The 13,325-nt window shown below is 42.9% G+C and overlaps 1 protein-coding gene across 12 annotated transcripts in view; it reads right to left on the bottom strand.

The window, feature by feature from the left end:
• The window catches only part of CACNA1B (calcium voltage-gated channel subunit alpha1 B), a 473,291-nt gene that overhangs the window by 170,762 nt on the left and 289,204 nt on the right, over window positions 1-13,325 (bottom strand). For all 12 annotated transcript variants that reach the window (XM_073313889.1, XM_073313878.1, XM_073313882.1 and 9 more), the window contains one exon: window positions 12,993-13,202. In XM_073313889.1, coding sequence (XP_073169990.1) covers window positions 12,993-13,202 — 210 coding nt within the window. The remainder of the gene's footprint in view (window positions 1-12,992; window positions 13,203-13,325) is intronic.

The raw sequence follows: 13,325 nt of genomic DNA, 5'->3' as shown, positions 1-13,325 counted from the left end.
TGCAGAATCTACACAGCTCGGAGAGAGCAAGTTGGGTTCCATTCTGCCTCGTGCATCACCCACAAAACAGCCAGGTAAGTTTTTGATTGGAAAGTTTTTATCACCTATCATGACATAAGGGGCAGAAAGAATCCAGCTGGATTTTTCAAGTCCCAGACTGAATTTGCAGGAGTCGCAGTTATGGAAAAAACTACTGTTTGCTTCATAAACTGAGCAGCTTGGATCTGAGGTCACTGAGAAGGAGTAACCCGGGAACTTTTTTTTAAAAGCAACATCAAAAACAAAACCCTACCAAAACAGAACTCTCCACAGCACACACAGTTCTCCTCCTGGGGAAAGGATGAGAGAAGAACAAACCATATGACAGATATTAATCTCGATGCTTAATGCACAGCTGGAAGGTGTTCGGATGCAACAGCAGTAAGTGCATTATAAAAATTGATACAGAATATGGAACTCACATGCCATATTTACAGCGTCACTCTTTTGTCTACAGCTGCCCTTTAAGTTTTGTGATTCCAACTCTCCTTAGCCCTCAAACAGAATTCCAGTTCCCTTCTCAGCAGAACTCAGCCCCACCAAAGGATGTGGCCTTCAGGACATAAGTGGAATGAGTTTAGTGGAACCCTTCTATTTCTTCATGGATATTTTTCCCACCACATGCTATGAAACAGGCAGAAGTCTCTACCTATGAGGGGGCAAGATATGAAGCAGCAAGGGGAGCTGCAGGTCAGGCCAGGTCAGGGAATTTCCATCCACATGCCTGTTCTACCTAACTCTAGACCAGGGATCGGCAACCTTTGGCACACGGCCCATCAGGGAAATCTGCTGGCGGGCCAGGATGGTTTGTTTACCTGCTGCGTCCGCAGGTTCGGTGATCGCAGCTCCCACTGGCCACAGTTCACCGTTCCAGGCCAATGGGGGCTATGGGACGCGGTTGCCAGCACATCCCTCAGCCCACACTCCTTCCCACAGCCCCCATTGGCCTGGAACGGCGAACTGCGGCAGGTGGGAGCTGAGATCGGCCAAACCTGTGGACGCTGCAGGTAAACAAACCATCCCACCCGCCAGCGAATTTCCCTGATGGGCCATGTGCCAAAGGTTGCCGATCCCTGCTCAAGACAAAGCTCTTGGTTTCTTGCTTTCAAGAGCACCAAATTTACCCCCAAAAGTTTTTAAAATAGCTATGCTTCTTGAGTGGATCTAGGAAGTCACACTGGAGAAAAGTCCTGGCTCAGTGTGAGAATCCTTCTATATAGGTATTATAATAGCTAGCTCTTACATAGCGGTTTTCCTCAGTAGTTCTCAAAGCACTTTACAAAGGAGGTCAGTATCATTATCCCCATTTTAGAGGTACAGAGAGGGGTCAGTGACTTGCCCAAGGTCACCCAGCAGGCCAGTGGCAGAGCAAGGAATAGAACCAAGGTCTCCTGAGTCTTGGCCCAGTGCCCTACCCACTAGACAACACTGCCATGGACTCATAACTATCTTGCACCCTAAATATTAATATACAGGAAAACACAACACAGATCGGCTGGCTAGATGGATAGAGAGACAGATCCACCTGGGGGTGTTTTTTTTTAAGGTACATGTCAGGAAATGGGAGTAACAGATGTCAAAAGTCAGAGAAACAGCTAAGAAGTTTGAGTGCCTGCCCCAGATCTCCTCTTTGCACCCCTGAGAGAAGAAACTAAATGTCCTTTCAGAGCCAGAGGCCCCTGCCTCCGGAACTAGACTGAATGGCACCTGGTTCCAGAGATCAGAGCTGGCAGTGGCAGCAGTCTCTCAATGGTGACCAGCTGCCATGGGCCCTGGCACCAAGAGGCCATATGCAGGCAGCAAAGGAAGGGTGGAAGCAAGGATGCAGAGAAAAATGAAAGCACTTAACTCTTTGAGTACAAGAGAGCAACTCAGAATGAATCAGCTTCTCTGGCTGACGGATCCAAAACAGGATTTCTTCTGACATGGTCCTGCCCATATAATTGAAAATGCAATTTCATTGTTTGGACCTCCTGGTATTCAGGCCCTAAATTTAATTTAATCTCCTTTAAACAGAAGCATTCTGTAATTCAATTTAAGGGGAAAATAGTTTGATACAAATAGTCTAATTTAATTTAAAAATTTATGCTGCTGGCAAAGGCCACACTGGTATCATTTTGCCCCATACGTCTGAATTAGGTAGTTAGTGGCTCTTTTTTGTCAATCACCAACAAATTAATTCCATTTCCGCACTGTCTGGAAGTCTGATGTCATTAGGTGCAGGAGTTGGGGATGCTACTATCAGGTTTATTTGCTCTTCCCTGTGTGGAAACCTCTAACCAGGAAAAGAGCCCCAGGTCCAAACCTCCTTCTCATCTTAAAGAGAGCGGGCTTGAAATAATCAGCAGACATAAATAAACATGCATGTTTCAGAAACCCTTTTTCTTTCAATTGCCAATGTTGCATATTTATATCCAGAGGGAGCTGGGCCTCTACTTCAAAGGCAAATACGATATCATCAAGAAACTAATTGCATAATGCATTTGGTTAAGCACACTGTGGTGCACAAAAGAAAACAGACGAGCTGAGTTCTTAGACCGTAATGGCCCAAATATCTTGATCAAGTTTTCTATTTCCCAAAAAATAATAATAGTAACAACGTTTCTGTTCAGCCTTTAAAAAAAAATCATTCTTAAAGCATACTGGGGGAAGGTGGGAGGTATTAGATTGACAGCCCTGGATAATGTCAACCTCCATTGGTGGGAGCCAAAGAACAACATGGACAGCAGCAACGTGAGACTTTCCTTCACGCTGCCCAGCCAAACTTATCTACAGAAGTGAAAGGATAGTTCAGTCTCTATGGTCCATTAGTTCCTCGGTCTTCTTTCACAGATGTATAGATTTTAAGGCCTGGATGGACAACTGAGATCATCTTTTCAGATCTCCTGCATAACACAGGCCATAGAACCTCACAGAACTTCTGCGTCAACCTCACGATTTCTGGTTGAGCTGTAGCATATCTTTTAGAAAGGCATCTAGTCTTCATTTAAAGACTGCAAGTGATGGAAACTACACAACATGCCTAAATAAGTTGTTCCAATGGTTAATTACCCTCACTGAAACCATGTACCTTATTTTCACTCTGACTTTGTCTAACAGCAGCTTCAAGCCACTTGCTCACATGATGCCATTTTGTGCTAGCTTAAAGCATTGTCAGTGATCAGAAATCTCTTCCTCCTGAAAATGCTAGCGACAGTGGCAATTAACGTAAACAGTGATGGTCGGTGATTGTATGAAGCAAACCTGTCCACTGGGAACGGCAATCTATTTCATCTAGGCCACGAAACAAAGGTCTGCACTGTGAAGAAGAGAACTTGTATAACAGACCCATAATATTTATAGCATTGTGCGACGCTGATGAGCTTTCTCTGCAGAGGAGAAAAATTGGAAAATGCTCCAAAAACATCCAGGAAGTTCCAGTGCCTATTCCAGATCTCCCTATAAGACATCAGAACAGCCATACTGGGTCAGAACAATGGTCCATCTAGCCCAATATCTTGTCTTCCAACAGTGGCCAATGCCAGGTGCTTCAAAAGGAATGAATAGAACAGGGCAATTATCAGGTGATAATTGGCACTCAGAGGCTTAGGGACACCCAGAGCATGGGGTTGCATCACTGACCATCTTGGCTAATAGCCATTGATGGACCTATTCTCCATGAACTTTTCTCATTCTTTCTTTGAAACAAGTTATACTTTTGGCCTTCACAACATCCCCTGGCAATGAGTTCCACAGTCTGACTGTGCATTGTGTGAAGAAATACTTTTGTCTGTTTTAAACCTTCTGCCTATTAATTTCATTCGGAGACCCCTGATTCTTGTGTTATGTGAAGGAGTAAATAATGCTTCCTTACTCACTTTCTCTACACCAGTCATGATTTTATAGACCTCTATCATATTTCCTCAATCGAGATGCTAAAGGAGCACTCAAGGACGATAAGGCCATTGCGGAGAAACTAAAAGAATTCTTTGCATTGGTCTTCACAGCTGAGGATGTGAGAGAGATTCCCAAACCTGAGCCATTCTTTTTAGCTGACAAATCTGAGGAACTGTCCCAGATTGAGGTGTCATTAGAGGAGGTTTTGGAACAAGTTGATAAACTAAACAGTAATAAGTCACCAAGACCAGATGGTATTCACCCAAGAGGTCTGAAGGAGTTCAAATGTGAAATTGCAGAACTACTATCTGTGGTCTATAACCTATCATTTAAAGACAGGTTTCAGAGTAACAGCCTTGTTAGTCTGTATTCGCAAAAAGAAAAGGAGTACTTGTGGCACCTTAGAGACTAACCAATTTATTAGAGCATAAGCTTTCGTGAGCTACAGCTCACTTCATCAGATGCATATCGTGGAAACTGCAGCAGACTTTATATATACACAGAGAATATGAAACAATACCTCCTCCCACCCCACTGTCCTGCTGGTAATAGCTTATCTAAAGTGATCATCAGGTGGGCCATTTCCAGCACAAATCCAGGTTTTCTCACCTTTGCTCCAACCCCTCAGACAGAGACAAACACCTACAAGATCTCTGTCAAGCTTTCTTACAACTACAATACCCACCTGCAGAAGTAAAGAAACAGATTGATAGAGCCAGAAGAGTTCCCAGAAGTTACCTACTACAGGACAGGCCTAACAAAGAAAATAACAGAACGCCACTAGCCGTCACCTTCAGCCCCCAACTAAAACCCCTCCAACGCATTATTAAGGATCTACAACCTATCCTAAAGGATGACCCAACACTCTCACAAATCTTGGGAGACAGGCCAGTCCTTGCCTACAGACAGCCCCGCAACCTGAAGCAAATACTCACCAACAACCACATACCACACAACAGAACCACTAACCCAGGAACTTATCCTTGCAACAAAGCCCGTTGCCAATTGTGCCCACATATCTATTCAGGGGACACCATCACAGGGCCTAATAACATCAGCCACACTATCAGCGGCTCGTTCGCCTGCACATCCACCAATGTGATATATGCCATCATGTGCCAGCAATGCCCCTCTGCCATGTACATTGGTCAAACTAGACAGTCTCTACGTAAAAGAATAAATGGACACAAATCAGATGTCAAGAATTATAACATTCATAAACCAGTCGGAGAACACTTCAATCTCTCTGGTCACGCAATCACAGACATGAAGGTCGCTATCTTAAAACAAAAAAACTTCAAATCCAGACTCCAGCGAGAAACTGCTGAATTGGAATTCATTTGCAAATTGGATACTATTAATTTAGGCTTAAACAGAGACTGGGAGTGGCTAAGTCATTATGCAAGGTAGCCTGTTTCCTCTTGTTTTTTCCTACCCCCCCCCCCAGATGTTCTGGTTTAACTTGGATTTAAACTTCAAGAGTGGTCAGTTTGGATGAGCTATTACCAGCAGGAGAGTGAGTTTGTGTGTGTATGGGGGTGGGGGGGATGTGAGAAAACCTGGATTTGTGCAGGAAATAGCCCAACTTGATTGTCATGCACATTGTGTAAAGAGTTGTCACTTTGGATGGGCTATCACCAGCAGGAGAGTGAATTTGTGTGGGAGAGGTGGGGGGTGAGAAAACCTGGATTTGTGCTGGAAATGGCCCACCTGATGATCACTTTAGATAAGCTATTACCAGCAGGACAGTGGGGTGGGAGGAGGTATTGTTTCATATTCTCTGTGTATATATAAAGTCTGCTGCAGTTTCCACGATATGCATTTGATGAAGTGAGCTGTAGCTCACGAAAGCTTATGCTCTAATAAATTGGTTAGTCTCTAAGGTGCCACAAGTATTCCTATCATTTAAATCAGCTTCTGTACCAAATGACTGGAGGATAGCTAATGTGACGCCAATTTTTAAAAAGGGCTCCAGAGGTGATCCCAGCAATCACAGGCTGGTAAGCCTGACTTCAGTACCAGGCAAACTGGTTGAAACTATAGCAAAGAACAAAATTGTCAGAGACATAGATTAACATAATTTGTCAGGGAAGAGTCAACATGGTTTTTGTAAAGGGAAATCATGCCTCACCAATCTCTAGAATTCTTTGAGGGGGTCAACAGGCATGTGGACAAGGGGGTACAGTGGATACAGTGTACTTAGATTTTCAGAAAGCCTTTGACAAGGTCCCTCACCAAAGGCTCTTAAGCAAAGTAAGCTGTCATGGGATAAGAGGGAAGGTCCTCTCCTGGATTGGTAACTGGTTAAAACATAGGAAACACAGGTAGGAATAAATGGTCAGTTTTCAGAATGGAGAGAGGTAAACCGTGGTGCCCCCCACAGGAGTCTGTACTGGGTCCAGTCCTATTCAACATATTCATAAATGATCTGGAAAAAGGGGTAAACAGTGAGGTGGCAAAAGTTGCAGATGATACAAAACTACTCAAGATAGTTAAGTCCAAAGCAGAGTGCGAAGAATTACAAAAGAATCTCTCAAAAATGGGTGAATGGGCAACAAAATGGCAGATGAAATTCAATGCTGATAAATGCAAAGTAATGCACATTGGAAAACATAATCTCAACTATACATATAAAATGATAGGGTCTAAATTAACTGTTACCACTCAAGAAAGAGATCTTGGAGTCATCCTGGATGGTTCTCTGAAAACATCCACTCAATATGCAGCGGCAGTCAAAAAAGCAATGAGAATGTTAGGAACCATTAGGAAAGGGACAGATAATAAGAAAGAAAATATTATATTGCCTCTATATAAATCCATGGTACACCCATATCTTGAATACTGCGTGCAGATGTGGTCACCCCATCTCAAAAAAGATCTACTGGAATTGGAAAAGGTTCAGAAAAGGGCAAAAAAATCATTAGGGGTATGGAACGGCTTCCGTATGAGGAAAGATTAACAACACTGGGACTTTTCAGCCTGGAAAAGAGATGACTAAGGGGGGATATGATAGAGGTCTATAAAAACCTGACTGGTGTGGAGAAAGTAAATAAGGAAGTCTTATTTACTCCTCAAAACACAAGAACTAGGGATCACCAAATGAAATTAATAGGCACCAGGTTTAAAACAAACAAAAGGAAGTATTTTTTCACACAACACGTAGTCAATCTGTGGAACTCTTTGCCAGAGGATGTTGTGAAGGCCAAAACTATAACAGAGTTCAAAAAAGAACTAGATAAATTAATGGAGGATAGGTCCTGGCTATTCGCTAGGATGAGCAGGGATGGTATCCCTAGCCTCTGTTTGCCAGAGGCTGGGAGTGGGGGGCAGGGGATAATCACTTGGTGATGGCCTGGTCTGTTCATTCCCTCTGGGGCACCTGGCATTGGCCACTGTTGGAAGATAGGATACTGGGCTAGATGGACCTTTTGTCTGACCCAATATGGCCGTTCTTATGTTCTTATTCCACACTGAATAGTCCTAGTCTTTTTAATCTCTCCTCATATGGAAGCTGCCCCATTCCGTTAATCATTTTTGTTGCTCTTCTCTGTATCTTTTCCATTTCTAACATACCTTTTTAAAGATGGGTTGATGAGAATTGCACGCAGTCTTCAAGGTGCAATCATACCATGGATTTATATAGTGGTATTATGATATTTACTATTTTACTATCTATCCCATTCCAAGTGGTTCCTAACATTCTGTTCGCTTTTTTGACTGCTGCTGCACATTGAGTGGATGTTTTCAGAGAACTATACACAATGATTCCAAGATCTGATTCTTGAGTGGCAACAGCCAATTTAGACCCCATCATTTTGTATGAATTGTTGAGATTATGTTTTCCAGTATGCATTATTTTGCATTTATCAACAGTGACTTTTATCTGCCATTTTGTTGCTCAGTCACCCAGTTGCCTCCCGGAGGGAATGGTTGTTTCGCCAGTGGACCATTGATTCCAGGACCATGTGGATATCCGCTGCTATTCACTGAGGACCTGAGTCCAAAGAATTCACAGAACACAGATGCTACTAAACAAAAGTGAAACTAAACAGATATTCCAATTAATATCTTAAAGCTCCTACAGTTCCTGTTTCAAAGCAGTGGAGACCATAAGAAATATCAAGCAGAGAAAGTTAATCAAAGCATTTCAATAACACAAAAGTTAAAAGAACAGGGGTGGGGAAAAAAATCAATGCAGACCCAAAGGCTCTCACCATCTATTCATTAAGTAAAATATATTTGTAATGTAATTAAATGCTTCCCAGAGGGACAGCTATAATTGAATTAGAGGGTGCTGGTTGAGTTTCAAGGTGCTGCAGACCCTCCGGGACTTGACTTCACTCCTCGGACTCCTGCCCATCGCAGTTCACAAGGCTCCTTTCAAGTTCAATTATAAGCGTCCCCCCAGGAAACAATATAATTAGAGGTGGTTACATTTCTTGTGTTCTACATCAGGCCTTCCAAGTCTCACTCCTTGACAAAGAGGCTCACTCATGGATTAATCTTAAGGATGGTTTTTAAAACCTCTCACTGTCGTGGCGAAGGATTTTGTTGTGTGTTTCCATGAGCTATTTCAAATCTCCTGGTTTTGTGGAATCTCGTTCAGCGTCACTGTCACTCTTCGACATAACCCTGTTACGTCCAGGGTTCATTCACCATTAGACATCGGGATAATTAGAGTGCCTATGGTTCAGTGTAGAGATAGGCCTCAATAAAAACACCAGATCTGATCACCCTTAACATTTGGAAAAGTTTCTATCGGCATTTCTGAAGCGTTGAACCATCTTAAAGGAAGAGGGTTTTTTTCCCCCTCATTACTCAATGCTAAGAGACAGGCTGGAAATACTGCACACAGCATGGTGGCACTTCTGCTACTGGTCTCAGCCAAAGACAGAAGGTGCAAAAGCAAATGAAAATTATGAACAAGGAGTTAACCATGCATATCTGAACTTTAGAAAATGTTGGATCTGAGCTCAGCTGGACTTTCATCTCAAGGTTCAGGTTCATCTAACCACTATACCCTTCCTTAATTGAAATATCGTCCTCTCCAGCCTATGAAATGACGCTAGAGTTACAAGCTATGACACTTGCACTTAGCATTTCTATGGCTGATGTTCATTCTCCATGTCCAAGGCTCCTTTTCTCCAATTGTCCCCAATCTACACAGCTTATAATATTCTAACTAGAGAGAGGCTAGAGATGCAAAGCTCACACATGGATCTGAATGGCCACCAAGTTTGTGGGGGTTCGGATCTAGAGTTTTGGCTTGGGACCCACTTCTAATTTCCACAGTCTCATGCCAAGAATGTGTCAGGCTGCTGTTTCTAATAGCACATGGCCCATTTCCACCAGTGTTTCCTTAGCACCACTCAGGGATTTATTTGTGGGCCTGGGAAGCTATACAAAGGTCTCTGGCCTGCAAATGGTATAATGAAGGTGTCATAGGAAATGATCATGCAAACCACAGAAAACTATATAGGACAGAAATAAGAAAGAGCATCTCTGGTTGGGAAGTTACTGAACATTTAGAGTCAAGGAACAGATATGACTGAGAAAAGAATTTTTCTGCTGTTCCTATTGAAAATCAATCAATCACAGGGGTCAGCTGTGATTCCCAGTTGGGTAGCATCCTAAATGCACAGATTAGAGCACCTGGTCAAGATTTTCAAAAGCATCTTGTGGTTTTGGGTGTTTCCATTTCTGGGTGCTCAATTTCAGATTCCGCAAAGGAGCCTGGTTTTCAGAGAGTAGGTGTTGGAGAATTTCTGAAAATCAGGCCGCTTGAAGGTGTCTCAAGTTGGGAGCCCAGAACTAAGTGACCCAAAATCATTAATCACTTGGCCTCTGACTTATAATAGGAGGTCATTTCTGGTAGACTCCTCTTCTCAACTGTTACTGCTGTCATGGCACAGTCGGCATTTCAGTGGGGTTGGAGTGTGCCCCATATTGCCCCAACTGAGATAAGTTGGACCCTTAACTTCTCACCTTTATCCTAGATTTTTTTCTCTCCACCAGGAAATGCATCTTTAATTCCACTTAACATGAACATTCCTTCAGTGTGAGCTTGGATATCAAAATGAAATGGATTTCAGTTTACATTCCTTTTTAAACATTCCCTCAGAAATGTTACTGCATAAGTCAGTTCCAGAAAGCAAACTTGGAAATCTAAAATCTTCTGGTTAGAACGAAAGACTTAAAAACATTTTTCTAGCCATTTAGTCCCAATTTGAGAAAAAATCCTAAACCTGAGATTTCTAATTGCCTTGCTACGCTAATCTATTATTTCTGCTGTTTAATTCAGAAAAAGAATAGGCAGGACTAATTTCCTGTGTCTTCTGTCTCTATTTTCCCCTCTAAATGCTGATAGAGGAGAAGAGTTGAAAGGACTTTTTTCTCCCTTTCACCCAACCCTCATTATAGCTTTCAGTTACCTGGTATTATTAAATATTTTAGTAAATATTAGCAGGAGCTCTTTGAAGACACAGTAACCCGTAGCTTCACCCTTTTAGCCTGTGGGAAAGGAAAGACTTCAAAAGTTAATCTTTTTTATTATTATTATTTTAAGATAGGAAGACTTAGTTCCTAAGTTATTCTGTTTTACACATCTTATTTAATTTTTATTATTTTTTTCTGGTTTGGAAAAATTTGCCAAGAATCGATAATCCACGTCTGACCTTCACATATTAGCGCAAGGGCTCGATCATTCAAGGTGCTGAGCATTCTGGCCCAATCCAGCAAAGCACTTAAGCACATGCTTAACTTTAAACAGCCCCATGAAACTCAACGGGTGAAGACCAGGCCCCATTGAAGTCAAATGGAGTTTTGTCATTGACTTTAACGGGCGCAGGATTTCACCCAATGGGACTACTCAGGCGTAAAATCAAGCAAATGCTTAAATGATCTCTTCGTCCCAGCCAGTGTACTTCTTACCTTGCTGGACTGAGACCCAGAAGCATGAAGCTGATGAAACTGTGCCAAGAGTCCACCTCTAGCTCCTCTGATCTTCACACTAAGGGCCAGGTTTCCAAAGGTGCAGCCTGCACAACTGGGGCCAAATTTTCAAAAGTGCTCAGCATTCAGCAGTTCCCATTTTGATACATACATCAAACATGCTGGGCTTGTCTACATGAAGAGTTAGCGCACAGCACTAACTGTCTGTGTGAACCCTGCAGTGCACTGCGGAACTTTTAGTGCTCAGCCTCAGGCTCTACACACAGAGTGAGTGTGTGTTTGCTGTGCGCTCTTCATCGGAACGTGCACGCTGAGCTCTTCTGAAAATCTGGCCCCAGCTGCCGGTGCTGAGCTCTTCTGAAAATGTCACCCTCAGAGCTGAAGATCTGGGGCCAGATCCCCATGGGAGTTTTGCAGGGGACTTCAGTGGGAGCAGGATTGGGGACAAGGGCTCCAAAGACAAAGGGAAATCTTGGAAAGTGCATCATGCAATTTGACCATCTGACTTACAGCACCATTTTCACAATGTCCCTCTGCAAAGAGGGACTCTAGGATGGGGGAGAGAACAGTACATGGGGGAACTCAATTACAGGATATGGACATGCTGTTCAACTCTCTAAACTGTTGGGGTCTAAGACCCCATTACCACCTTCACATTCATGATACCCATGAGCTCTCCTGTCATAGAACTAAACTTCGAGGGTCTGACTGTGATCTCTCTCACAAACATTTTACACCGATATATCTTCACTGACCATACCTTTAAACCATTATGAAGCCAGAATCAGGGCCCTACAACTGACCTTCTGCTCAGCAGTTGCTTTGACTCTGTGCTAGGTTTTAAAACACATCATCTTCTATTCAATGTCTAGCCATCTGACTTGAATTCTTTGTCAGATACATACAGACAATGCAGCTCTGCTATTCCACCTCATAATAAACTCAACCTTCCCCAAACTCTCAGGGAGAAATTGATGGTACCCGAAATCCCCATTGTCACTGTATGCTTACATTTTCAGTTTATCCAAACTGCAATTTTTCAGGAGGTTTTGGGTCAAATCTTGCAACCTTTAGATGAGCAGGGCCACTCCTACTTTTGTAAAAAAAAAAAAATTAAAAAAAAAGGCGGGGGGGAGGGAGCATTGTGAAAGCAAGAAGGCGATCATCTGAGGAAGAGTTTACCTGTATAAAGGATCTAACTGCAGAAAGCAGGATTCATTGGCTATTCATTACAAAATAAAACATTACACACTTTAAAAAAGCCATAACACTCCAAGGGCCTTTGTACAGTACTGAATGCCCATGTTAATGGGTGACCGAAGACATGGGGCTAAAGCACATCTAACATGCGCAGACATATGATATAATCACCCACCTGTCCTGTGTTACTGCTTATATGTGTACAGATATATTTTCAGTGTGTGATTCACTGGAGGGTACTATTACATTTCTCCTCATTGGCCATGCCTGGCTTATTAAGGCAAGTGCTCTCATAGAAAGCCACTTTCTGTACAAGTGCACATTCAGAGAGGGTTCGCTATTAATTGGCACAATTGGACTGAATTAGTGTAAAATGTTTTAGTGAAGGGAATAATGTTGCTATTAAGTGGAACTGTCCATTGCACAAGTTGATATCAAGAGGGCTTCAGTGTCTATATTATCTTCATATGTTTTACTATAAAAAATGGCCTAGTGTATTGAACATAGGGAAAATCTGAGAACAAGCTATACATCTCCTGGGTGGGGGTTGAATTGTGAGGGTCTCTGGACAGCCGCAGGGGAAGACAGCTCAAGAAATGTATAAAGCTGCTGGGAGGGACCCAAGTAAATGTTTTTTCCCAATCCACAAGCCCCCCCAAAAATCCTCCTGTGATGTTCGCTAAGTTTGTGGCTGACCATTACAAGTCAAAGATGTGTCTTGGGCTGTATTTTATAGCACATTGTCCACTTTCTCTAGTGTTTCTTAGAGGCACTTAGTAATTTATTTGTGAAACTCCTGGATGAGGCATAAGAAATTACAAAAAGGCCTCAAGGCTGCAGGTGTTAATGGCAACATGGGGCTAGTGCTCAGAGCACTCAGGAGTGGGAGGACCGGATGGAACATGACTCTGATCCCTGGCACTTACACAAAGCAGTGGTGAGCCCCTCTGGCTGGTCATAATGCACCATGGCGACGCACAGAGTGTTCAGGGTGACAACACACAGGACGATCCAGTAGAAACTTTGTGCTTTCACCATGCGCCGGATGAAGAACCGGAACATCTTCTCTTTCCTCCGGAAATATGAGGAGCTCTCATTCTTTCCACTCTTCAGACTGGCCCGGGCAAATGGAGACCCTGGGCATCGGAGGACACAAGGGATTATCATCACACTAAAATCAGGAAGATAATGGGGGAGTGAGAAACTAGAAATCACAACCACAAAGGGCCCAGATCCTCAAAAGTATGTAGATGCCTAAC

This window comes from Lepidochelys kempii, chromosome 16, assembly GCF_965140265.1.
Source record: "Lepidochelys kempii isolate rLepKem1 chromosome 16, rLepKem1.hap2, whole genome shotgun sequence".
NCBI lineage: Eukaryota > Metazoa > Chordata > Testudines > Cheloniidae > Lepidochelys > Lepidochelys kempii.
Note: the sequence above shows the minus strand (reverse complement) of the source record. Positions and strands in the feature narration are given on the sequence as shown.